General features: G+C 47.2%; 1 protein-coding gene across 4 annotated transcripts in view; it reads left to right on the top strand.

The window, feature by feature from the left end:
• Positions 1 to 24,760, top strand: part of afap1 (actin filament associated protein 1) — a 55,843-nt gene that overhangs the window by 1,472 nt on the left and 29,611 nt on the right. For 3 of the 4 annotated variants that reach the window (XM_069721863.1, XM_069721864.1, XM_069721861.1), the window contains exons 2-3: positions 11,470 to 11,598; positions 12,809 to 12,891. In XM_069721863.1, coding sequence (XP_069577964.1) covers positions 11,472 to 11,598; positions 12,809 to 12,891 — 210 coding nt within the window. In that variant the 5' untranslated portion in view covers positions 11,470 to 11,471. Of the gene's footprint in view, positions 1 to 10,501; positions 10,705 to 11,469; positions 11,599 to 12,808; positions 12,892 to 24,760 lie in introns of those variants that run through there. The other variant, XM_069721862.1, reaches the window with a different exon arrangement.

The following is a 24,760-nucleotide window of genomic DNA, read 5'->3' as shown; positions in this document are numbered from 1 at the left end:
TGTCTCCGTTGACATTTTCGCGACTCCCAGGCCCGCTCGGTTATTGCGCAAGTCCAGGTCGGCGTCGGGGGTGGGGGTGGGGGGGTGGGGGGGGGGGTGTTTAACGCCACTCTTCGGCCAAACACCATCCCGCAAATGACAACCCGTTTCATCCCGCCCGTCGTCGCTGTCTTACGACAGACGGACCAATGAGGAGCAGCTGCAGGGTATCGGGTGGCCCGGCGGCGTTTGGCGAGGTTCTTACAGACGTCCATTGTGTACAAGGGGGTTGGGGAGGGGGGGGGGGGGTTTGTAATCGCAGCTCAGCGGCACATGAGCGTGTAGGAGATAGTGTTTCTGTTTGAGAAAAACAACAACAACAAAAAAAAAGCAATGTGCTGTATTTATGTGATATATGTAGAAACTCTGGTGAGTAACCCCCCCCCCAAAACTCAAAACTTCTTCTTTTTTTGGGGGGGGGGGGGGTTTGGGTGCGGGTGGTAGTTTCCATTGTAATCGTAGGTTTTTAATCAGCCTTGTTCTCACCTCGTATTCCTGCAGAGAGCAACATAGATTTACCTTTAACTACGCTCGCGCTCACAAATAGCCCCCCGTGCGCCTGTAAATTAGAGCTTTTACAGGCTGGAAAAAGCTCTCACGGAAGCATTTATGGGACGCGGGGCGATATAATGATAACCGGAGTGTGTTCTGGTCACCTCAAAGTGTCAGTTCGGATTAAAGGTCTGATCAAATTCGCGAAGCGAGTCTGTGACGTCGTGGCCGCTCGCGGGTCAGACGCGCACACCGCCTTTGCGATTTCCGCTACTCTCTTGTGATATTTTTCTGCCGCACAAAGCCGCCGCGGTCGACTCGGCACGCGGGGGGGAACGGGGAGGCTTTTTCCTTTCCCCGTCGACGCGAGCTGCTGCTGGATTTCGGGGGGGGGGGGGGGGGGACGACGACGACAAGCCATGTCGGCAAAGTCAACATTCCTTTTCAACACGTCCTTCGAGAGCTCTCCCGCTCGCGGGGGCGCCATGTTTCGGAGGGTGGGGGGGGGCAAAAAAAATGCGCAAGTGTTAAAGTGTTTATTGCCGCTTTTCCTCGCAGAAACCCCCGGAGTCGACAGGCAGTTAATTGGTGTGTGCGCGTGCGTGTGTGTGTGCGTGTGTGTGTCACCGTTCTGGCCCGCTTGGCCCGATTCGGTTCCGCTTTAGATCTGCCGGGGCGGGGGGGTAAGGGGGAGGGGGGGAGGGGGTTCTCTCCCGGGAGTGGAGAGGAGAGACGAGGAGAAGTGAGTTTGGAATCTCTCCCCACTTCCCATCCAAAGCCGGCCTGTCAGTAAGCTGGCACGCGGGGAAGGGAGGCTTTTAATTTCGGGCCGCCTAATCAAAACACGCCCCCCACCCCCCCCCCCCCCACCCCCACCACCGTGTCAATATCCATCAGGAAAAACCACGGGGAGAAGGATGGGACTCTCGCGCCAAGCAAAGCTCAAGCAGCGTTCGGAGGGCCCCCCCCCCCCCGACGGATGCCAAATAGGCACAGTTTCGTTTTCGGTTTAAGTGCGAGTGGCGAACCGGCCTCCTCCTCCTCTAACATCATCACGCGGGCGTTTTCGGACTCCTGCCTCAGGATGTCAAACCGACTGTTGAGGCGGTCCCACGTAGCCTCGGCATTAACGGCCACCTCGGTAATTTGGGTCCACTGAAGAGGGGCATCGTTTGTGACGAGCCTCACCAGGCGCCTTTAACGGGCTTGCTGTCGTAATAGGATGAGCATCCGTTAGCTCGTCAGGCTGTCTTGTCTTGGACAAAGCTCTGAGGATTACAGGGGCCAAAAGCTGCATTGGTGGGGTGCCGTTTGGAGGGGGGGGGGGGGGGGGGGGGCTCCCGACGCTGCCGGGCCGGATCGGAGATGAGGATAAACCCGCCGGGATCCCAACTTGCCACGCATTATTTATTATTTTTCATTTTTGCCCGTTTTTGTTGTTGTTGTTGTTCCGGTAATTGTGATGCCTCACAGTGATAACAGCTAGGGCCGGGCTGAGATACCGATATCTTATCGATATTACGGACTGACACTAGATGTTGTCTGATCCAAAAAAAACAAACAAAAAAACCCCCGATGAAGTGTTTTCTCTTCCCGGTTTTAAAGGCTCGTTATAGTGCAGCGATGTCACAAGCTTACCGGACTGTTCCAGCTGTTCCGTCACTTTACGTTCTGTCCACGTGACTCGACGATTATCGATCAAGAATCTCGACGTGCAGATGTTTTGCGAAAGCGTCACTACTTTCTGTGTTTTGTGCGTCTTCAAAACATTCTTTTATCATATCGGGAACGCTTGCGCCGTTTTTTTTTTTAGTAAACGAGTAAACCTTTCACCTCACGATTACGTCACAAGTGACTTCATCGGTGAAGTATTTGTAATAATGTAGTCTTTCAAAAAAAAAAAAAAAAAAAATATGCCCCAACGTAAGCCCCAAGAGCTCGATAGGTCAGATTCCGATCGTTTTATTTGACCGAAGTCCAAACTAGTAGAATTTAAAACGGCAGAAGAAGTCCGTCAAACTGTTGCTGATTTTTTCTTTAATCGGTTGTATGCATTTTGTAGGTGAAACACGAGATGACAGAAGAATAATGAATCTTTGACCTTTCCATTTTTTTTTTTTTTTTTTTTTTATTGGCTTCTTGCGTAAACAAAAATGCTTCGGAGTAGATTTGATCTTGAATACACTTAACAAAATGTAAATGCATTTTAACCGGATCAATAAAAGTGATAACATTTTATTCCCTCACGTGGAGAAAAAAAAAAAGTGGCGCAGCGTCATTCAATTCAATTCAATTTTATTTATGTAGCGCCAAATCGCAACGCGGGTTATTTCACGGCACTTAACACGTTAAAGTCCTCACGGTGGAACTTTACAACGTTATACAGAGAAACCCAACAATTCAACAACTCCCACATAAGCTAGGAGGGGAAAAAAACCCTCCTCTTTAAGGGAGAAAAACCTCCAACAGAGGGAAGGAAAAAACTCCCTCTTAACAGGAAGAAACCTCCGACACAGGGAAGGAAAAAAACTCCCTCTTAACAGGGAGAAACCTCCGACAGAGGGAAGGAAAAAAAACTCCCTCTTAACAGGAAGAAACCTCCGACAGAGGGAAGGAAAAAACTCCCTCTTAACAGGAAGAAACCTCCAACAGAGGGAAGGAAAAAAACTCCCTCTTAACAGGAAGAAACCTCCGACAGAGGGAAGGAAAAAAACTCCCTCTTAACAGGAAGAAACCTCCGACAGAGGGAAGGAAAAAACTCCCTCTTAACAGGAAGAAACCTCCGACAGAGGGAAGGAAAAAAACTCCCTCTTAACAGGAAGAAACCTCCGACAGAGGGAAGGAAAAAACTCCCTCTTAACAGGAAGAAACCTCCGACAGAACCGGGCTCGGAGGTGGGCGGAGCCGTCCGCCTCGACCGGTTGTGGGTGAGAGGAGAGCAGAGAGAGAAAAGGACAGCGTAGAGATTTTAAACTCCTTATTTCAGTACCTCATCCTAAATCCAGAGCCATATTCCCCCCCCCCCCCCAAAAAAAAAAAAAAAAGTTTGGAGTCTGTGTACCGCTCAGCGTGGAACTCAATTGGGATTATTTTCATGTCGCATGAGGCCGCAAAATGTTGTGGTGCTGATAAAAAAACAACAACAACAACAAAAAAAAAAACCCAGAATAGTAGAAACATTGAATATAATGACATCGAGGTAATAACTGTACTCGAGCACGGAGCTTCTCCGCGCTTCCCCCTCCGTCCCTTTCACTCCATTCTGCCTTTCCTCGGCCTGTGTTTTTTTTTTTTTTTTTTTATAGCCGTGCACCCTCTAATTATCTTTTTAAAGAGATACCAAAGGGAGCATCACCCACCCTCCCTCCCCCCTCAAACATTAAGCGGTCTTTAGCCTCGCTTTGGGAGAAGCCCTCTTTCTTCTTCACACCCTATTTCTTCCCCTCACATCTTCTGTAAGCTTCCGTCATCGCCCCCCCCCCCTTCCCCCCCATCCCATCCCTCCGTCTCCAACCCTTTCTTCTCCCCCCTCGCACCCCCCCCCCCTTTTTTTTTCTACTTCAGATCAGGGTGTTTTTTGTTTTCTCCGCGAGACGTGCGCTTTGCGGTCCGTGGAAACATCTGCGCCCGTACGGTGAACAACCACCTGCGCCCGTTCGATAGCAATCAGCCGGCGCTCCGTTGACGTCCGCTTGGCACGTCCAACGACGGGAACGAAGAGAGAGACCGCACCGACCTCATAATTACAGGCCGTAGAAAAGGGGGGAGGAGGGGGGAGAGAGAGAGAGAGAGAGAGAGACGGCTCGTCTTTCATCGGAAGCTAATGCAGCGTCGCCCGTCCTCCGATCCGTTCATAGCCCTCCCATCTCGCCGCCCCGGTGGTTCGTCTCGAGTTCGATGACAAAATGATCGCTGCGCAGACGCTACTGTTCTTTATTTCTTTTCCAAAAAAAAAAAAAAAAATGAGCCCCTTCTTGGTCTGAAGGAAGAAGACAAAAAAAAAAAACCAAAAACATTCCACTTTTCTCTGCGTGGAAGGTATTTTAAGCAACCGTGCGATTGTCGCCCGAACGAACGCCTCCCGGCGACGTGTGCCGCCGACTGCGTTTTTTTTGGTGGCTCGCGGGAGGCGGTAACCGTGACGATGCCAGACCACAAACCAACCTCAATTAACAACAACCGCCGTCTTACTGTGACACTCAGTCCGCAATTAAGTCCGCCCAGAACGTGCAGAAAGTGCACCACCACCACCACCACGACGACGATGATGATGATGATGATGATGATGATGATGATGATGATGATCGGGTGATTTTTGGGCGTTTGGCTTTATTAAACGGCTCGGTCCTCTTCGCGCATCTGCCGGCCGCGTCGGGAGTCCTTTAATCCGCGTGACCAATATTGCCGCCTTTCGGAAAGAGCGAAGCTGGGTAGGAGCGGCATCATTTCGCCCGCCAAAGACTTGGACGTCTCTACTTGTTTACGCTCTGAACGTACGGAACGCGGTTCGCTTTTTCCCCGACAATTTGCATCACGCAAGTCACTTTCTGTTTCCTTTTCCCGCTCGCGAGCAGCCGTCATCTGGTTTTTGCTTTTGATGTGGAAGAAAAAAGTTTGAAAGGAAGAAACAAAAGATTGATTTTGCTTCAGTCTGTCCAGCGTTGAGATATTGAAACAAGCAAAAATCGCCGTGGAGAAAATATGAATTTCCCTCTCCGTGCTGCCAGCGATACTTTTTTTTTTTTTTTTTTTTTTTCACGAGGAATATAAAGACTTCTTCGTTGTTCAGTTTTGGCATCTTGAAATTTGGAGTCCCAGCCAGGACTGAGAGACCTTTATGGCGTTTCTAAGCCTCTTCTCATCCAAGTAAACTGACTAAGAACCCATGTTGATTTACAACAGTGGCATGACTTCATGACTGATGATGGTCTGTAATTAAAAATGACTTGAACGCATTTTCTCAAGGGAAAAAAAACAAAACAAAAAAACCCACTGTGTTAACTCCTCGAGAGAAACGGCATTTATTTTAATATGTGGGTGACTGGAGACCCTCTGACAGGCCTATTTGATGGTCATTTCAGCCGTGTGTGTGTGTGTGTGTGTGTGTGTGTGTGTGTGTGTGTGTGTGTGTGTGTGTGTGTGTGTGTGTGTGTGTGTGTGTGTGTGTGTGTGTGTGTGTGTGTGTGTGTGTGTGTGTGTGTGTGTGTGTGTGTGTCTTTGTGTTTCTTTGTGTGAGTGTGTGACTGTGTTTTTGTGAGTGTGTCTTTGTGTCTGTGTGTGTGTGTGCGAGTGTGTGTGTGTCTCTGTGTGTGTGTGTGTGTGTCTTTGTGTTTCTGTGTGTGACTGTGTTTTTGTGAGTGTGTCTTTGTGTCTGTGTGTGTGTGTGTGTGTGTGTGCGAGTGTGTGTGTGTCTGTGTCTGTGTGTGTGTGAGTGTGTGTGTGTCTTTGTGTTTCTTTGTGTGAGTGTGTGACTGTGTTTTTGTGAGTGTGTCTTTGTGTGAGTGTGTGTGTGTGTGTGTCTTTGTGTTTCTGTGTGTGTGTGTGTGTGTGTGTGTGTCTTCGTGTTTCTGTGTGTGAGTGTGTGACTGTGTTTTTGTGAGTGTGTCTTTGTGTCTCTGTGTGTGTGTGTGTGTGTGTGTGTGTGTGTGTGTGTCTGTGTGTGTGTGAGTGTGTGTGTGTGTGTGTGTGTGTGTGTGTGTGTGTGTGTGTGTGTGTGTGTGTGTGTGTGCGAGTGTGTGTGTGTGTGTGTGTCTGTGTGTGTGTGTGTGTGTGTGTGTGTGTGTGTGTGTGTGTGTGTGTGTGTGTGTGTGTGTGTGTGTGTGTGTGTGTCTTTGTGTTTCTTTGTGTGAGTGTGTGACTGTTTTTGTGAGTGTGTCTTTGTGTCTTTGTGTGTGTGTGTGTGTGTGTGTGTGTGTGTGTGTGTGTGTGTGTGTGTGTGTGTGTGTGTGTGTGTGTGTGTGTGTGTGTGTTTTTCAGGTGTCTGTTTCTTGTTACCAAGAATATCTTTAACACTTTGGGGATGTGTTTAGTCTGGCCATTTGACAAGCATTCGGGTCAGAATGTGCCTCCACACACACACACACACACACACACACACACACACACACACACACACACACACACACACACACACACACACACACACACACACACACACACACACACACACACACACACACACACACACACACACACACAGAGTCTGTCTGCGTGCCGTCAATCACGGCAGCTGTGTTCTGGGAAGACGGCACGGAGCGCTCCTCCCGCCGACGGAGGCGATCGGCATTTTTTGCACTGACAACAACAACGGAGCCGCGGGGTCTCAAGTTCCCAGCGAGACCTAAACATGACCCCACACACACACACACACACACACACACACACACACACACACACACACACACACACACACACACACACACACACACACACCTCGCCGAGGGAAAAACCCCTTTGTTCTGAGCTCACAAGACGTGTGAATACCTGGTGGTGAAAACATCCCTGCGACTCACCTATCTGTTTTTCATGGGTTTGAATGTGTGTGTGTGTGTGTGTGTGCGTGTGCGCGCGCGCGTGTGTGTAGGGATTACTCGTTTTCTTTGGAAAGATCTCCAATCGTTTGTCATGCGAGCGCGGTCAGAGGTAAATTACGCCGCCAAGAATACATTCGGATACGATTGGAGCGAACGAAGTGAAACGTGTTTGCGGATATCTGAAAACCGGCCAACACGTCTTCTCGCATTAGAATAAAAAGCGTCCGCGGTAATCGCACGCGCAGGTTCTCGTGAAGCACGACGGAAGGAATGGTGGGAGTTACCAAAAAAAAAAAAAAAAGAAAAAGAAGCGCAGAATGGAAGTGGATGACAGACGGAGAAAGGAGAGTGTTTTTGAAGAACGGGCGTGGGGCGGTTTGTTTGCACGACAGGGTTCTTTCTTTTTTTTTTTTTTATCGTCTGCTCGCCCTCGGGCCTCGTTCGAGGGTGGTCCTGCTCCGCTTCGTTTAGTCTACGGTGAGCTGCGGAGTTGTAAGTTTGAGGTTTTTAATGACACACACACACACACACACACACACACACACACACACACACACACACACACACACACACACACACACACACACGCACACACAGGTTGAGCTTTTTTTTTTTTTTTTTGACCACCCCGGTGGAGGGAAAGTCGTTGCACAGGTTGCGCAAAACTCTCCGAAGCCGGTGAAGAGTGCTCGGGCCGTCTCCGGGGTGGATTCCTGTTGCTCCGGGTTTTGTAACCCTCGTTGTCGAAATGCACTCGTCGTGAAGTCGCTTTGGACAAAAGCGCCGGCTAAATGAAACGTTACGTTACGTAACGTAACGTAATGAATGTCCCGGTCGGGTAGGGACGTCTGGACGCTCGCTCTCCCCTTTTAAATAGACGCCCGGCAAGGCTCGGTGGGACGCCACGGTTGACGATTTATCCCCGTCTGGCTGCGAAGTTACATACGCGCGATGCTGCGAGTTCTCTGGGGGGAGAGGGGGGGGGGCCGGGGCACTTTTCTCAATTGCGTCCGCATATCTTGCCTGTCTGAACCGTAGCATCCGCCGCCGTCTCGTTGTTATCTGACTTTTCCGCTCCGTCTCCGAGCCGGTTTACCTTTTCGCCCCCCCCCCCCCACACACACACACACACACACACACACTCCCTCTCCCTCCTCTCTCTCTCTCTCCTGTAGGATAATCCGATTATGCGAGGAATGTGTGAAAGTGGCAGTGTAAGCAAGCCTCGAAGAGCCCCCCCCCTCCCTCCGCCGCCGCCCCCGGCCCGTACTCCCGGAGCTACGAGGGGGGCGAAGTCGCGTCTTTTGGATTTGTTCGTTGTAACGTCGAGATGCTCTGGCGAAACCTTCGCGGCATTAAAGCTCCTCCCGTCGTTTGCCGGCCGCTGTCGGTCACCATTGCGGACACCCTGCGCGGCGGGCGGGTGGGGGAGGGTGGGGGGGGCGTTTCCGACCGCACACGTTCGGCAGCGGAGACGGCCGTTCGAAGCAAAACGCTTTGGACACGCCGTGCACATTACGCGGAGGAAGGAAGAGAGAGAGAGAGAGAGAGAGAGAGAGAGAGCCGGTGTGCACTTTGAAAGCCGTTTGCTTTGATACAAACAAAACAATCTTTTGAGATCCAGGAGATCGTTCCTGCCCGCTGCAATGAGACCGCACAGTGACTCACCTCTGGCCAAATCAATCTCACAACAATAACACCGTTGGTTGTTTACTTAAATCCTTGCACTGTTGTTAGTTAGTTTTAATTGAATTCATATTATTTTATTTTCTTGTATATATTGTGCATTTTTTTTTGTTTTGATTTCATATTTTTACTCTGTTGTTTTATTGCTTCTCCTCTATCTATAATGCTGCCGGAGCGAAAACAATTCCCCTTGTGGGATTAATAAAGTATCTATCTATCTATCTATCTCTCTCTCTCTCTCTCTCTCTCTCTCTCTCTCTCTCTCTCTCTCTCGCTCTCTCTCTCTCCCTCCCTCCCTATCCATCCATCCATCCATCCATCCATCTCCATCCATCCGTCTCCATCCATCCATCCATCCATCCATCCATCCATCCATCCATCCATCCATCCATCGTTTGCGTTCAACACCACTTGACACATAAAAGTCCTCACGGCAGAACTTTGCAATATTATATAGAGAAACCCAACAATTCAACCGTTCCCATGTAAGCCAGGAGGTGGGGGGGGGGCAAAAAAAAACCCTCCTCTTTAAGGGAGAAGAACCTCCAACAGAGGGAAGGAAAAACAAAAGCCAGATATCTGGCATAAAGTAGCAAGAACACCTAGTTCCTGGCAATCCTCTAACTAATCCTGTTGAACTTGGGGTTAGCTGCTGACTGCGGTTCGTCGGCGTTGCACCTGTACTCGGCCAAACGACAATGAAGTTGACTCCAAATCTTAATTTTATTGTAACGTTTCGGATGCTTGTGTAACCTGCGGCATAATCTCCCGGCGCTGCGAACTGTCTGAGGACCGCAACGCGTGATGCAGTCGGGTTTATTATTATCGGTATGGATCACTGTGCTGGTTACTCGATCAATCTTTTGAATAAAAAGTGTGTTCCATTGAAATTGTAAAATAATTACTTCCAACATTTCCCGGAGCCCGCGGTGTGACACCTTCAAATGCCTTTTCAAACGTCCGGATGCCCAACGTCACGACTTTTCCTTCACGCAAGAGGAACAGAAAGTCGTCACCGCTTAAATGCTCCACCCGGGGGGATATTTGGCATCCAATGATCAATCGCACTTGTTGCCGACGAACCGTCTGGTTTTTTTTTTTTGAATAATCAATAAACCGCCCATGTTTCGGTGAGAAAACAGGCTTGGATGAATTACTTTATTCTTTGCCACTTGTTAGATTTGCTTGATTCATAATATTTGAGGTAACATCAGTTCGGTCCTCGTTCGTTCGTCCCGCACGTCGGATTTTGTTTCGCAAATCGACACCGGGGCGTTTAACGAAGCGAGCTCGCGACAGGAAATCCAAAGGTTCGGTTAAACTAACCCCCAGCCGGGAGAAAGATCCCCCCCCTTCCTCCACCCCCGCCTCGGCGTTGCCGAGACGACGGCCCGAGGTAGAAAAGAACGTCGAGCCCTCGAAGCCCAAATTCTCCCGGCTGCGCAGAGTGTGAATAAACCCAAAACAAAAATCTCCCCCCCCCCTCCACTCGCCCCCCCTCCCCCCTTTTGCGCCGGGCCCGTCTCCATCTGCAAGCGGCCCTTCGGGCGTGATGTCGTCACCGGGCGATACAATCAGATGTTTACAAAAAAATAAATAAATAAAGAAGCTCGAGTTGCACCATAAACGGGCAGGGAGCTCTCTTTTTTTTTTTTTTTTTGGAGAAAGGGGGATGTTGTTATCTGAGCGGCGGAGCGTGGCGGCTCCGAGTCACGCCGATGAACTCGATCCGATGTCCTCTGCGTCGGGAGCGAGCTCTTGGGGGGGAAAAAAAAAAAAAAGAGTACGCGAAGGTGCACGGGTTCGCACGCACACGCGTACCTTAGCTCGTAGCCCTCCGCTATATTTGGGGTTCCTGCTATTGTTCTGGGGGAAACTAGACGTGCATTTTTTTTTTTTTTTTCCCCTTGCAGCCGTAACTCTGCTGCGATACGTCGGTCAGATGCGTTGCCAGGTCTGTCCACCCCCCCCCCCAACCCCCCCACCACCGTCCAGCGGCGTCTCTGCAACCGTTTTGGTTCGGTGATTGATTGACCGGCTCAACTGTTCTGTTTTCCGTCTCTCCACCTGGCGCTCCCCTCTGATTTTTGTTATATAACTTGTGTTTTGCTCTTGCTCTGCGGGGTCTGTGCAGCGTTGGATTACTGGGGGCCCGGAAGACACTTTTGTCGAAGCGCGGCGCTGTGGCTACGGCGCACCGGGGTTGATTAATGAGCAATCGCACTTTCTGTTTTGTGAGACTTTTAATGGCTCAGAACGTTTTTTTTTTTTTTTTTTTTTTTTCCAGCTGCTAGTGTTTTTTGTTTTGTAAAACAATAAAACTGACAATACCGATTCTAAATTTGTCTTTACCGCGTGCGTATCCAAAAGCCTGACGTATCCTATCCCTCTAGCGACCTCCATTACTTTAAAAAAAAAAAACAGAAATGTGCACCACCAGAGCGCTGCGTATCAATCCGCAGCTGAAAATAGTTCCAGACAAAAGCGCTTTTTTTTTTTTTTTGCTTTTTTTTTCTTCTTCTTTTGTTTTGAGTATGGTTTCATAAGAAGTACAGCAGCAGCTGAACGTCCTTCAGAGTTTCCGCTTCGCACGCCGGTTGCACTCTGCGGCGGCGGCGGCCGTCCCGTCGTCGTCGTCGCGCGGCGCGAAAGGACGCGACGACCGCCTCGCGCCAAAACTAACCCGAGCGTCTCTCCTCTTGGTGTGTTTGCTCCGCAGCGATGGAGGAGCTGGTGTGCGAGCTTCGTCTGTTCCTGGACCTGCTGGACAGGGAGTACCTGAGCGCCGGGGTCCGAGAGAAGAAAACGCACCTCTCCAACATCCTGCGCAGAGTCCTCGCCGACAAAGGTGAGAGTGAAGGGTCGATTAAACTGAAATGAAATGAGGTTGTTTCGCCCGGACCGCAAGTGCTTTCAATCGCGCGCGGCAACGACGACGCCCGCCCGCGTGGGAGTTCCCGGGATCGCTGTTGCGCCAGCTGACGTTTAAGCTGCCGTCAGCTCTTCACTCTAAATGATGTTCACGCGCGAACGTCATCCCGGACTCCGCCGACTTGTAATTAAGCAGACGGAGGGACTTCGATCCGATCCGAGCGCGGGAACGTTTACGTCGACGACGTTGCTCTCGCCTTCGTTAGAGATTTGCGTGAGGACGTCACAAAACGGTTGACGGTGCGTTAGCGCAAATCGGACGTTTATTTGTGGCTGAGAGCAAGCGTTCAAATTGGCAAGCGGCTTTAAGACGAAGTTGCCCCACACGTCGTCGGGCGTGCGTCGCTGTACGTCCTGTTTTGTCGCAGGATAATAATACAAAAAAAAAAAAAAAAAGGTTTCGGCGAGACGCGCCCTTCGGACGTCGCGGCTGCGAAACTCAAATGCGAAGCCAAACGGCAACGAGGGATAACTGCACGGGGAAATCAGGAACAGCCGCGGGGGCCGGACTCAACCTTCGCGGGGCCCTTAAAAGAATGTCTTACTCGGCCACCACAACGGCCTCCTCAAGAAGCTGTTGTTATTAGCATTTGGCCGCATTTTTTTGTTTTTTTATTTGTTTGGCAGTGGTAGGCCGTCGTCAGAGGGTCGTATAGGTATTATGTTTGACCCTATTAACGACAAAAAGATCTAATAAGGTAGAATTAATGCTAATATTGGCCACGTTGCTCGTAGTTTATGTTGCTCGTGGGCCAAAAAAAACGCTTCAAATCACCTGTACGATTTTTGAATATCAACTTGTGTTTCGCCCTCTTTTTTTTCCTCTTTTTTTTTTTTCAATGACTTTATTTGAAATAACGTTTCGAGACGTGGGATGCAATTATTCAAATAAAGTCATTGAATCAAATTCAAACACCGTATCGTTAGAAATGTCTTAAACTCATGACTTAAATCGAATTCAAACGCAAAAACCTGTTCGTTATTTGAATCCGTAGTTTAAACCTAAACGTGATAATAATTTTAAGTTCATTTAAGTTAACGGTGCTGAAATTGAACATACGTGTATATATTGTATAGTATTAAAGCCCCACCCCCACCCACCCACCCACCCCACCCTCTCTCCCCAGAGCCTTCATTCAAGTCGGAGATCCACAGTGGCCTGCCGGCCCCGCCTCAGATGCCCCTCCCAGACATCCCTCAACCCTGGCTGGTGAGACTTTCTACACCCACCCCAAGACGAGGCCACGTCCTCTCCTTCATATGAAGTTTAAGATAACTCTTCAGTCGGGTGTAAACATACTGGATTTATTGTAAGCAATGTTGACACGCGCACATTCAGTCCCAGTATGCGCTTCGCTTGTCCGACAGAACAGAGGTGGTTTTTGTTTTTTTGTTTGTTTTTTTGTCTTCTTCCAAATAGCGGTCATCTCAGTGTCACTTTGTTTCCCGCTTCTGTGTCTCAGCCAAAGTGCTCGGTGCCAAAATCCCGATAAGTCGCGGGTGAATGACGTAAACTTGACTTATCGTCATAGCAACACTGACAAAAGTGCAACGCGAGTCGCTTGCGGGTCACTTGGCATCAGTAAGAAATACATCAGAACGGGGAGAGACTTCTTGGACGACCCGTATCACGATGGTTAAAAAAAAAAGTAACTCCCGACCGTGAAACGATCCGGCTTTTCCAGAAATTTCAGCCATGTATCACAATCTTAGAGATGAAGATGAAGACAATGAAGATTTGGTTGGAAAATAGGTTTGGATGAAGCTTTGAAGTAGAACTTGAGACAAGCTTTTTATTTTTTGTATTTTTTTTTTAATCAAACTATGATATTGAAAACTGCATCACGTGCTATTTTTATGACTGTGTTTATAAATAGCACACCACATGTAGTTTTTCACAGCGCACCAGATTAGCTAGAAAAAAAGTGAAACAATGTCCACTGATGGAGAAAGCACCACGCGCCGAAGTCATCTTTCCCATTTAAGTGTGATCACAAACAATGTAAAATTGGTAAACCAAGCACGTTATCCCCCGTACGGTGAAATCGTCCCAGCTAATGATGGGATTTTGTGCGTTTTATTGAACCTGAATTCAATTTTAAATCCTCTATTGATTATTTTGAAGTCGATCTTTTGATGGAATGGAAACCTCTGACAGTTACCAAAAAAAAAAAAAAAAAGTTCATTTACAAAACAAATGTTTTATGTAATCGAAGGTTGAAGTGGAATTTTTAGGAGGGCAGCTTCTTCTAATTGTGTTAATAACAAAACGGGTCATTTTAGCTGTGGTTTTAGGGACCCGCTGCAAGAAAAGCAACACACTGACACTAATGGTAAACCACAGTAATTACTGTTTTAAGGGACTAAAACCGAGAATGTGAGCAGAAGGTTCGATAAGGGGTTCTCGAATGCTTTGTAAATTTGACCAACTTGGAACTGAATCCACAATGGAACCAACTTTTGGAACTAATCCCTAATCCCAACATTGTTTTTTTGTTTTTTTTTCTCCATTCATTTGCCTAAAACGCCGCATAAAAAAAAAAAATATCATTCTTACCTGTGGCAGGGAATCCCCATGCTTTTAACGGATCCCGTGCCCCAAACTAAAGTGTAAGTTATTCTACACCTGAATTTTATCTAACGGCAGGAATGGCCGGGTTTAACAATACGGCGGGACAAGGAAGCCGCGCGAGGCGTGTTTTTACAGTCGCTTGTAAAAGCAGTAGGAAGGCGAGTCGCGGCTTCAACATGTTTTTCCCGTCTCGAACGGCGCCTTGCGTCGCCATGGCACTCAGCGGGGACCATCATGTTCTCTATTGCAGCAAATGTGTGTCTGTGTGATCATGACGGGTGTGATGTGAGAGGCACGCACACGCGAAGAGACCCGGCGTGAGGAATAACAGGCAGTAAGTGTGTGTGTGTGTGTGTGTGTGTGTGTGTGTGTGTGTGTGTGTGTGTGTGTGTGTCATTATTGTCGTATAGCAGATGCCTCTGATAGAAAGCAGGTGGCTATGATAGCTCGCAAAGCCTTTTTCACCATAACAATAGCCCACAACACCTTGTTTAACATCTCTGACACACACACACTCAAACACACATCTATAACACACACACACACACACACACACACACACACACACACACACACACACACACACACACACACACACACGAGGCCTTACAGCGCAGTTTGTAATTAGAACCAGTCCACAGCCTCAGCCTCCTCCGGTGACCCCGGTGTGTGTCTGGAAATCACTGCAGAGGTTTTCCCGGAAAGCCAGACGCGAGAGGAGGAGTGACGTCTCCGTGTCTCCACTTTTTCACTCCCTTTCTCGGTCGCCGTCTTTGTAGCTACTATTTTTTCCAATCCCGCAATCGAACCAATACGATAATAAAATGCGCCGCGGTGCTCTTCGGACGAGAGCCGGGTCCTCTCCGCACCCCGTCAGATTGGCGTCTCTTCCATAAACAGACGTCGCGCGACCAGTTGTTTCTTTTCACGTCGTGAACCGACCGGAATAATGGAATTCACTTTGTCCATTTCGTAGCCTTGTGGAGCGTTCAGCAGCATCTTGCAGGCCTTCATCTTTGAATGGTGCCAGCTGAAATGTCATCACTGCAATAAATATCGAAAACTGCCAAGTTACAGAAAGATGTTCAGATTTGTGATCTGGATTTCAATTTTTTTTTTTTTTTAAAACGCAGATTTTTAACACACATCTGGCAGAAAGAGGCCTGCTCGGGGTTTGGGTTGTGGGTACCGGCTATACAATGTTTAATCCTCTGCATTTTACCCATCACACACACACACACACACACACACACACACACACACACACACACACACACACACACACACACACACACACACACACACACACACACACACACACACACACACACACACACACACTCAGAGCAGTGTGCGGATGTGCAGGGCCTCGCAGCCACTCGGTGCAAAATCAGTTTTTAGTTGTTTGTTTTTTTTTCTTTTCTTCCTGTGACAAAACAACTAATGAAAACTTGGTCCACGAAAGACTTTTCTCATCGACCAACACTTAGTTAACTATTTGGCAGCAGCCCCGATGGAGCCTATACGTATTAACACACTCTTAACTCGTAAGATATGCGCGGGGTGCGCAGCAGTAAAGTATAATTCTCATAAATATACTTGGATGGAAACCCAGCTACTGTCTTTTATTTTCTTCCAGCTCTCTGTCTCTCTGTTGCTGTCTGTCTGCTCTGAAATTACCATCCATCACATTTCCACGCTGACCTCTGGAGAAGCTGTTCAGGCCTAGCGGAAAAAAAAAAAAAAAAAACAAGGAAAAAAAAAGAAAAAAAAGAAAGTGTGCTCCTTCTCTCCGATCTCTATTTCTTTGACTTGCATACATTTCATCCTGCGGCGAATGAACAAAAGGACAGACGAGGACGAGAGAAGGGAGGAGAGGGCAGAAGAGGAAGGATCAAACGGGGCCGGAGGTCAAGAGACGAAAGCGGCGGTAGTCGTTTTCAGTGCCGGCGAAACGCTTTGTTTAGGCACGTGTCGAAAGTGGTTATTTTGCACAATAGAATGTTTTATAAAGCGTCACTCTTGAGTTATTGTTGGTGAATAAGTGCAATAAATAGACATGAGAGGTCTGGCGGAAGAATGGAGGAGGAAGAGACGGGCCTCGGCCACGGTCTGTCTGTGACCCGTCAAGCCTCAGCGCCGAGCCAAACCAACACTCTGCAAAAACCGAGCGCTCGCGGCTTCCGAAGCTCCGTCGACCCCGAAAGCTGCGGCGGCCATTTTGATTGCTCACTCTTATATAAGGGATGATCAGTTCGGAGGAGCTCCGTTGAGTTACATGGCAATTGTACGTGTTCAGTGAGAGGGCAAGTGCACCGGATGTGAATTACTCGAGAGGTGCACACAGTTTTTTTTTTGTTTTTTTTTTTGTTCAACTCGTATTTAATGTCTGAAAATACGCAGGTTAGTTAACATACTGTCTTAACTGCAAGTCAGCGATGAGGGTGTAAACGTCGCTCTAATGAACCGCTACCGTCTACTCGTGTTGGCTCTTTTTAAGCTAACGTAGTGAATGCCGTTGAAGAATTGGCACCATTTTCAAAACACATCCTCAGGTGTTCCCACGGCTCGGCAGATTTTCCTCGGAATAGTCGGGCATGTTAAACACAGCGTATCTGCCGGCAGAGCATGATAGTCGCATGTGGGACGCGCCTCAGCTGCTGCTTTGACGAAACAAAGAAACGAAGAGATGATGTTACCCGGGGGGGGCAGACTTGTTATTGACTTCTCTCACACAAACACACACACACACACACACACACACGCGCGCAAACAAGCACTAATACCGTTAGGGATCAGGAGACCACGCAGGATATCCAATAATCAAAAGGACATCCACCGGGTGCTATTTTTGTTTATCAAGCTCAAAGTGGTCCACTTTGAACCACCCTGTTGCCTTCCTCTTACTGTGTGTGTGTGTGTGTGTGTGTGTGTGTGTGTGTGTGTGTGTGTGTGTGTGTGAATGAATCAGTAAAACTGTTGGGTTTGCTCAGAGGCTCAGAGAAGCAGTTTGATCCTCTCCACACCACTCACCTCATAAATGTCAAAGGAATCAAAGGAAGAGGATCACTGCACCATTCAACAGTGTTACATGTCACACTCAAATGCCCACACACATGTATCTCAACACGCACACGCACACGCACACACGCAGCAAAAACAAGGTCTGGCTCTAATTAAATCATAATGACCACTAAGAGTGGCAAAATCCCATTGAAGTCTTGTAGGACTCCAACAATCTGTCTCTTTTCATGGCTAAGATTTATGCTACACCGATATTGCTCTTTTGTCTTCGGTATGAAATACGTCGCTGTCGTCAACAAGCTTTCGGCCTTCAGACACATGGACGGTTTCCATCAAGCTGTCGAGAAGTTTGAGCAAAAGTCTTTCACAATATCACGTAAATTGTGTTTCCATTGAGCCGTAATTCACAAAAATAAATCCACCTCCGTATGTGATGAGCGCTGGGACACTCTCAGGCCCTTTCTGGTTATGAAATATTTTGTATAACTTCACAAAACCAACAAATGCAACAAATCTGGATTTGAATTGAAGCTGTCCTATTTGTGATACCCGACACGACTCCCTATTATCGTTTGCACAACTGCGGGACACCATTCAGGCCTTAAAGTGAAGCCTTTTCCAAATCTCCGCACCGTCATTCCACTCTTTGTACAATTACATTTCAAAACTAGTTCACACTGCTGTTTCAAGTTCTGAGAGCCCGAGGTGACGTCTTCAAATTGTTTGTTTTGTCCGACCAAGAATCCAAAACCCCTCAAACTGTCCTTTAAAAAAAAAAAAAAACGAACCCAGAGACAAGAAGAGAGTCCTCAAATGTTCGGTTTTCGCAAAAACAACTCGTGCGGCGGTTCCCCTCCGGTCGGCGTTCCTGTCACATCATCGGTTTCATCCCACGGCCTGCGCAAGGATTCGAGCACAATGTGGACCGGTCCCCCTTTTTTTTTTTTTTTTTTTTTTTTTGGCTTGTTGAAACACAAATGATTTCCATCTGTGTTGATGTTGGAGAGCAGCGCCGCCCCCCCCCCCCACACACACACACACAATCCCAACCTCCTCCCCCTATACCCCCTTCCTCCTCTCCTCCCTCGTCTTCCCCGAAACAGACCCTCCCTCGCTCCCACTAGTCAACCAATCTAACGCGCGCGCCGAGGCGCGTTGCGTCATGCAAAACACAGGAAAACATTCGCAGCGCGCAGAGAGACTGTTCTCCTCTGCTCTTTCGCATTTCAGGCCCCGGAGCGTACGGAAGTGCGCTCATGTGACGGACGCACCGCGAGCCGACCGGGTTGCGTTACCCGCGGGGCAGCCTGGGTCCCATTTCGGCATTCATTTCCTCCCCCTTCTCGGTCTGAATCGGCGCCCGGCACTTCTGAAGATAAATACACATCTCCGCCCAAACCTTGTGTTCAAATGTAGCCACTGCTGTACACGCTGCGTCGCTGCTTGGATGGGAGTGAACTTTTGTGGCGTTTGAACCCGCCCTGTCCCACGAGCATTTCTTCGCCACTTTGCGCCGTGTTGCCGTGTCGGTGGCCGTAGACCGGCAGCATTGTATCGGAATAAACGCGGGCCAGCTATATTTTGCCAAACCAAATGTTTTCTAGCCTGAAGGGGAAACACGCTGCATCAAGTAAATGTGTCACTGTGCTGTGTCAAGCAACGGAGCGCGTGCACAGCAACATTTTGGCTCACAATCACACAGTTTGATTTGAACCAGCTTTGCCTTTGTGTGTCTTTGGAAACAATTGGAAGTTCACCACATGGCATATTTTGGTCTCCGTTTGGTGCTGATGAACCTGTTTTCATATTTGACTTAATTCCTCTGTGGGGTTCCCCTACTCTGTGGCTTGGTCAACCACAGCAAAGCATCCAGTGACATCAGCACTATTGTGTCATGGACTTTACACAGGAAATGAGCTCGTTTAACGGATCACATTGGAAGGCGTCACACTTTGTCACTGGGGTAACCAAACAAGTGGCAAATTGGAGATTGATTAAGTCTTAACTGCAGTGAGCAGTGGGGCATGCCCACAGCATGGTTAATCACGAGGGCCAGAACTGTTTCAGCCCACTTACACTAACACTCTTTGGAAAAAGTACCCGCTGAGAAACTGGAGCACGGATGGAAAACCTATTTCACAACTTTTTTTTTTTTTTTTCCCCCACGTTTTTCAATTTGAAAGGTTTTTACAGTGCCAAGTTTTTTTTTTTCTTCTGTTTTTTTTCTTTTCTTCTTGACACATGATGTGATCAAAGTGACTTAATAAAGCACTGAGGGAAAACCGAAGCCATTTCTGCAGTCTGATAGAGAACTAATACGCTTTACTGTTGAACCAAATAGAATCGGAGGATGCTTGACTGACAGAAGTAAAAATAACTGTTTTGGTTACAGGTAGATGTATTTCTTCTCATCACTAGTACATTAATTACAAAATACATACCACTATGTAACTATATAACACTCATGCAGTTGTTGTTTTTTCAGTAAAGCACTCAGATTCCTGGGATTTCGCAAATTATCTGCCTGTAACAATGTTCTGGTTTCCAAATGATTGAACAGCGAAAAGCATTCTTTTTTTTTTAAACATGTTTTTGTCTAAGCTGAATGAAAATTCTTCAGGGCAATGTTGTTATTCCCAGTTATACTTTGTGGGAGTCCATAAACCCTGACACGACGATGCAGTGTGTCTGTTTGACTTATTGCTACGGAAACATGATGACGCTGCAGCTGGTTACAGGTTTAGTACAAAACAGCCTTTTTTTTTTTTTTTTTAATATATTGAACTTGATTACAACACCGCTACAAAAAAAAAAAAGATGCACCTGAAGGCTCTTGATGATGAGGAATTACCTTTTGGTACGATTCATGAATGACATCTTAAAGCAGAACGGGGACATTGAAACTGACATAGTAATTCAGAGTTCAATATGCGCAGCGCATCAATGGCCCCAAGAATACACAGGGCTGATGCATAGTTCTCATATAGTTCCCACAACTGCCATGACCCTGACGCTATAAATGCACACATAGTTTTCCGGGCTAAATGTCCAACTTGGGAAGCCAGAAAATTCTTTACATGAACAAGAGAACTGCTGCATGCAGTGATGGTGATGTAAACTGCTAACACTACATTCAGTTGGCTTTGTTTTACAGCTTTTTTGTGGAGTTGCAGGTTTGTCTTTCCATACAGTCACAGTTGTCTGGGGGACACCACTTAATGTGTATTAGCGGTCTTTCATTTCTTCTGAAAAATCAAGCAACATATTTCAAGAGTATTCTATTTTCCCACTTCCCCAGTTAAATCATTGGCACATGGTACTAATCTAATTGTGTTTATTGGTGAGAAGTAATCTTGCATAGCCAGACTTGTCTGAAATGATAGAGGTCTGGGAAAACTGGTGCTTTTGTCAGAGCCAAGGGCAACATTAAACACGGTGGACGGAAAGCATTCAAGCTCTACAGTGCAAGTTTGTATAGCTGATCAACATAGATTATCACTACTGGTATTCGTATTGATGTCAGAGAAATGCTGAAACTATTTACATTTTTTTTATGATTTTAACTGTAAACTTTTTCAGTCTGTACATTGTTAATACTTGAATTAACATCCAAATGTAAGGGATCTTTGTAACACATGTGTAGAGAACAATAATGTTTATTGTTTATATGTTTATTGGCTGCCTGCCCCAGGGCAGGATTCAGTGTTTCCTCTTCCATTGTCTTGGCAGAACGAGCCGCACCGCCAACGGGACCGAGAAACAATATACGAACGCACTCATAGAACTGGAGCTAATGCATTTTTCTGACACTAAAAGTTGCGCTGATTCGTCTGTTTCCCTGCTGTGCTGCGTGTCGTTTCATGATGGGGGGGGGGGGGGGGGGTCGGTGCCTCGTCACAGACATGCAGAACAGAAGAGGCAGAACGGGAGATGGACACGGGTGAACTTTACTCGAATTGACGACAACTACATTTGTGAGGTGACTGTAAAAAAAAAAAAAGGCAATAAATGCCCAAAAATTAAGCTGCGAAGAGACAAACATCGACCTAAAACTACTGAAAACCAGACCAGAATATCAGCATTTTTTTTTTTTTTAAGACTGTCTGCCCTGAGGAAACACTGGGATCATGTGACCAGATATTTCCATCAAGCTCTGGTGGAGAATGGATCTGTTTCCTGCTGAGTTGATGTTTCATTCATTTCTTGTACAATAGACTGGTTCGAGTCCAACTTTGGACTTAGTTTATAGTATGGAGAAAGCTGGCCCGCTCCACCCTTCTTCTCCAAAACTGTGGACCACCAGCTCCTACCGGCTCCCACCAGCTCCAGCTGACCCACATTTACACCTCATTGTGAGGTGTGAGAAATGCAGGAAACACCCAACCCAATCTCCCTCTCTGCTTATTTTTTCAGCCCGGCTGCCAAGCTGGCACTTCCGCCAGTAACGACACTCTGGTGAATGCACCTGTCCCGCAAAATGCGCACTTAACAGACCCGCCTGAGGCAGGAAAGAGGGAAAGTCATGGAGGGGAAGTGAAGAATGGAGTTTCAAAAATGGGAGTTGTGAGAAAGGTTTTGTTTCGTCGGAGGTAACACTAGCATGGGTGGTTCATGTATAAACAGAGAGGTGGAACGCTCACTGTAAATGTGTATTGCAGAGGTTGGCAGGCTTGGAGGAGGAGGCCGTGAGTCCTGCAGAAGGGATTTTTTTTGTTTTGGAGCGCTGGCCTGAGTGTCCCTGGAACTGCTGAAAATCTGTGTATATGAACTGCTTTGTCCCGTCAGATGCTCAATCAGGATGACTTTTACATACAGGTTGAAGTTGAATACGTTCGTCTAAATGACTATCCTCTCCCACTGGAGATCGCTCACAAGCTGTAAAATGCCAACCAGTACTTTTACAAGCCCCACGGTCTCAAGGTTATCCTGGGACAAAGGCCAGACATGCGAGGTCAACCAGAGGCTGATGGGTAACTAGCAAGAGCGTTTTTTTGCTCTTTGTCCTTTCATCTTCCCCTGAAGTCTGGCTTCCATTTATAACTCATTGCCTTCGCTTGACCTCACGCTTAAGCTTCAAAGAATGTATGGGGGAAGGGGTGCGTGCGCATGGATATCTGTCCATATTTTGTCCCATCTGCGTGGTTGAGTTTTACTCCCAAGTTTCAAAGTGACAACAAGGATCGTACTCGTAACACACTGCTTCAACTCCTTTCAAATGTTTGGATGTGCGCTGATAAGGCAACAGCATGATCTGAAACCTTTGGTCGGTCCTCGGTTTATCTGACAAGACTAAAACCACGTGTTCTTGAATGAATATGGACGGCAGCAGTACGGACATAAGAGCAGCAGCTGGCAGCAGCTGCCAAAATCTGGTGAAAGAAAGTGAAGGAGTAACACTCCCACCTTCACTCAGATAACTATCATTCAGGTAACCTTGGGCTCAGCACTTAACCTCCAGTTATACAAGTAGAGAGGCGACCAGAGGCCAACAGTAGAAGGCTGTGGTTACACTGTGCAGCTCCCAGATGTTCGTTTGTATAACTGAGACAGGGTGGGACTGGGAAAGAGCGTAGGCCTCAGCAAAACCTTTCTCTGGATAAGTAAAGCTCGAAGAAAATCTTACATAAACCCGTAGTTCCTTACCTTGAGGGAACTCAAGGTCTTTGCAATAGTTTAATGACTTTTCATATACAGCTGCATGTTATGCACACAGAGGTAGTTAGTCTTGAGTTTAATAAAATGTATAATCTGAGCAAACCAGGTGGTCATTGAAGTCTTATTGTTTTTTTCATTTACCTGCATGTACTTTTCTCAAAGGGTAGCATTTTAAAACAAGCGAGTTCTCCTATTTATTCTACGTAGACACAATAACATGGGCGTTGGTACAATAATATCAGTACTGATACTTTGTTGAGCTCTCTAGCTGTCAAGGACCACAGTCTATGCAGAGAATGAAAGGCGCTTTTGTTTTGCCTGAATTGTGCCTGACCCCCTCAGTTGAAACATATTTGCTGGGTAACTTTCCAAGAATCATGGGAAATGCAGTTTTCCCTCTCCATATCCTTTCCTAAGGGAGTGGCTTTCCTGTGTCCGTTCAGTTTATCCATTCCAGCGTCCCACTGGCACCGTGGCAGAAACATTTATTCAGGTCCAGTCCTCCTACTCAGGGCAAAAATGGATACTTGGCATAAATGTTTAGATGAAAGTTTCAGGCCAGTGCTGGAGCAGCAGACGAACCTCCCACTCCAAGTATCCAAACCAAGGTCAGGACTCCTTTACCACTACCTAATTACACATTAAGACTGTGGAATTCAGGCATTTCTGATCTGCATCCATGGACATGACCTGTACATGCTGCTCTGCTTACGGCGGCAGCAGTGTTTCCTTGAGAAATATATTCTTGACAGGGAGGAACCGGATTTAGACCATGACGGGACAGGAAAAAACTCCCTTTACAGTCCTAATTTAAATGCCTTAAGCAGATCAGGTGTTCCTTACAGACTGAGAATAATCTAACTTATTCATTTCATGAAGCAGTACATGTACGACTTAGGACAAGACAAGGATTTGGGAGATTTGTGATGTAACTCCTTCTGACCACACGCCTGATCTAATTGTTACAAGTTGCGCGCCTGCTCGCTGCCTTTGATGAATCGCCTCCAAAACCCGCCAACCAGCGCTCGTAGACTTTTCTCTGATGTATCTCCTACAGTCTCCTTCATTCCATCTACCTGCTGAGATTATCTTAACTTCATTTAATGCTACTTTCTCTGCTATCTTTGGCATCAGTGCTCCCTTTCGGTCTCTACCACCCCAAACTGAAACCTCAGTCCTGGTTAGAAAAGGACTACTCTGGCACTCGGGTAGAAATGCAGGGGAGCAGAGCGAAAATGGAAAAAAAAAAAACACATGCTTCACATGTCCCATGAAATTTGAAGAGACTGTCCGACTAAATATCAGAATGCTTTTCAGGAACGAATACTGCTCAGACTTAAATTAAAATCACTGCTATATAGACTACAGATATTTACAAAATAGCGTTTCGCGCACACTCCAAATACATTTTTATGTTGATTTGTTACGACTGGATGTGTGAACGAGCATATTTTTTTGCTTGCCATACTGACTTAAAAGTTGACAATATGGCATTTCTGTGTTCACAACTGGCTTCCACTGCCCCCAAGTGTCCAGAAGAAAATGAATTTTGCATTACGTCTAATCTGATCTGACTCGAGGCAGAAGCTCAGAAGAAGATTCAGAAGCTTAACGGGTCGGTCTCGTGTCCAGGTCTGCGCTGCTCTACGAAGATAGTGGATGTTTTAGGAATCTGTGGAGCAGATGAAGTTGATTGCTTCATGTTTTTGATGATGCAGTATGTGTTTATGTTCAGCAGAGCAGAGGGGCGGCGTGCGTCGTGACTGCAGTGCGCTCTTGTTAGTTTAGTTGTGTCGCGGCGTAATTGATCTGCAGATCGTTCGTGCGA

Source organism: Brachyistius frenatus, unplaced genomic scaffold (genome assembly GCF_029030835.1).
Source record: "Brachyistius frenatus isolate BFR_SWC_R1_liver_20210118 unplaced genomic scaffold, ASM2903083v1 Contig_275, whole genome shotgun sequence".
NCBI classification, from domain to species: domain Eukaryota; kingdom Metazoa; phylum Chordata; class Actinopteri; family Embiotocidae; genus Brachyistius; species Brachyistius frenatus.
This window is presented reverse-complemented; position numbering and strand designations above follow the sequence as displayed.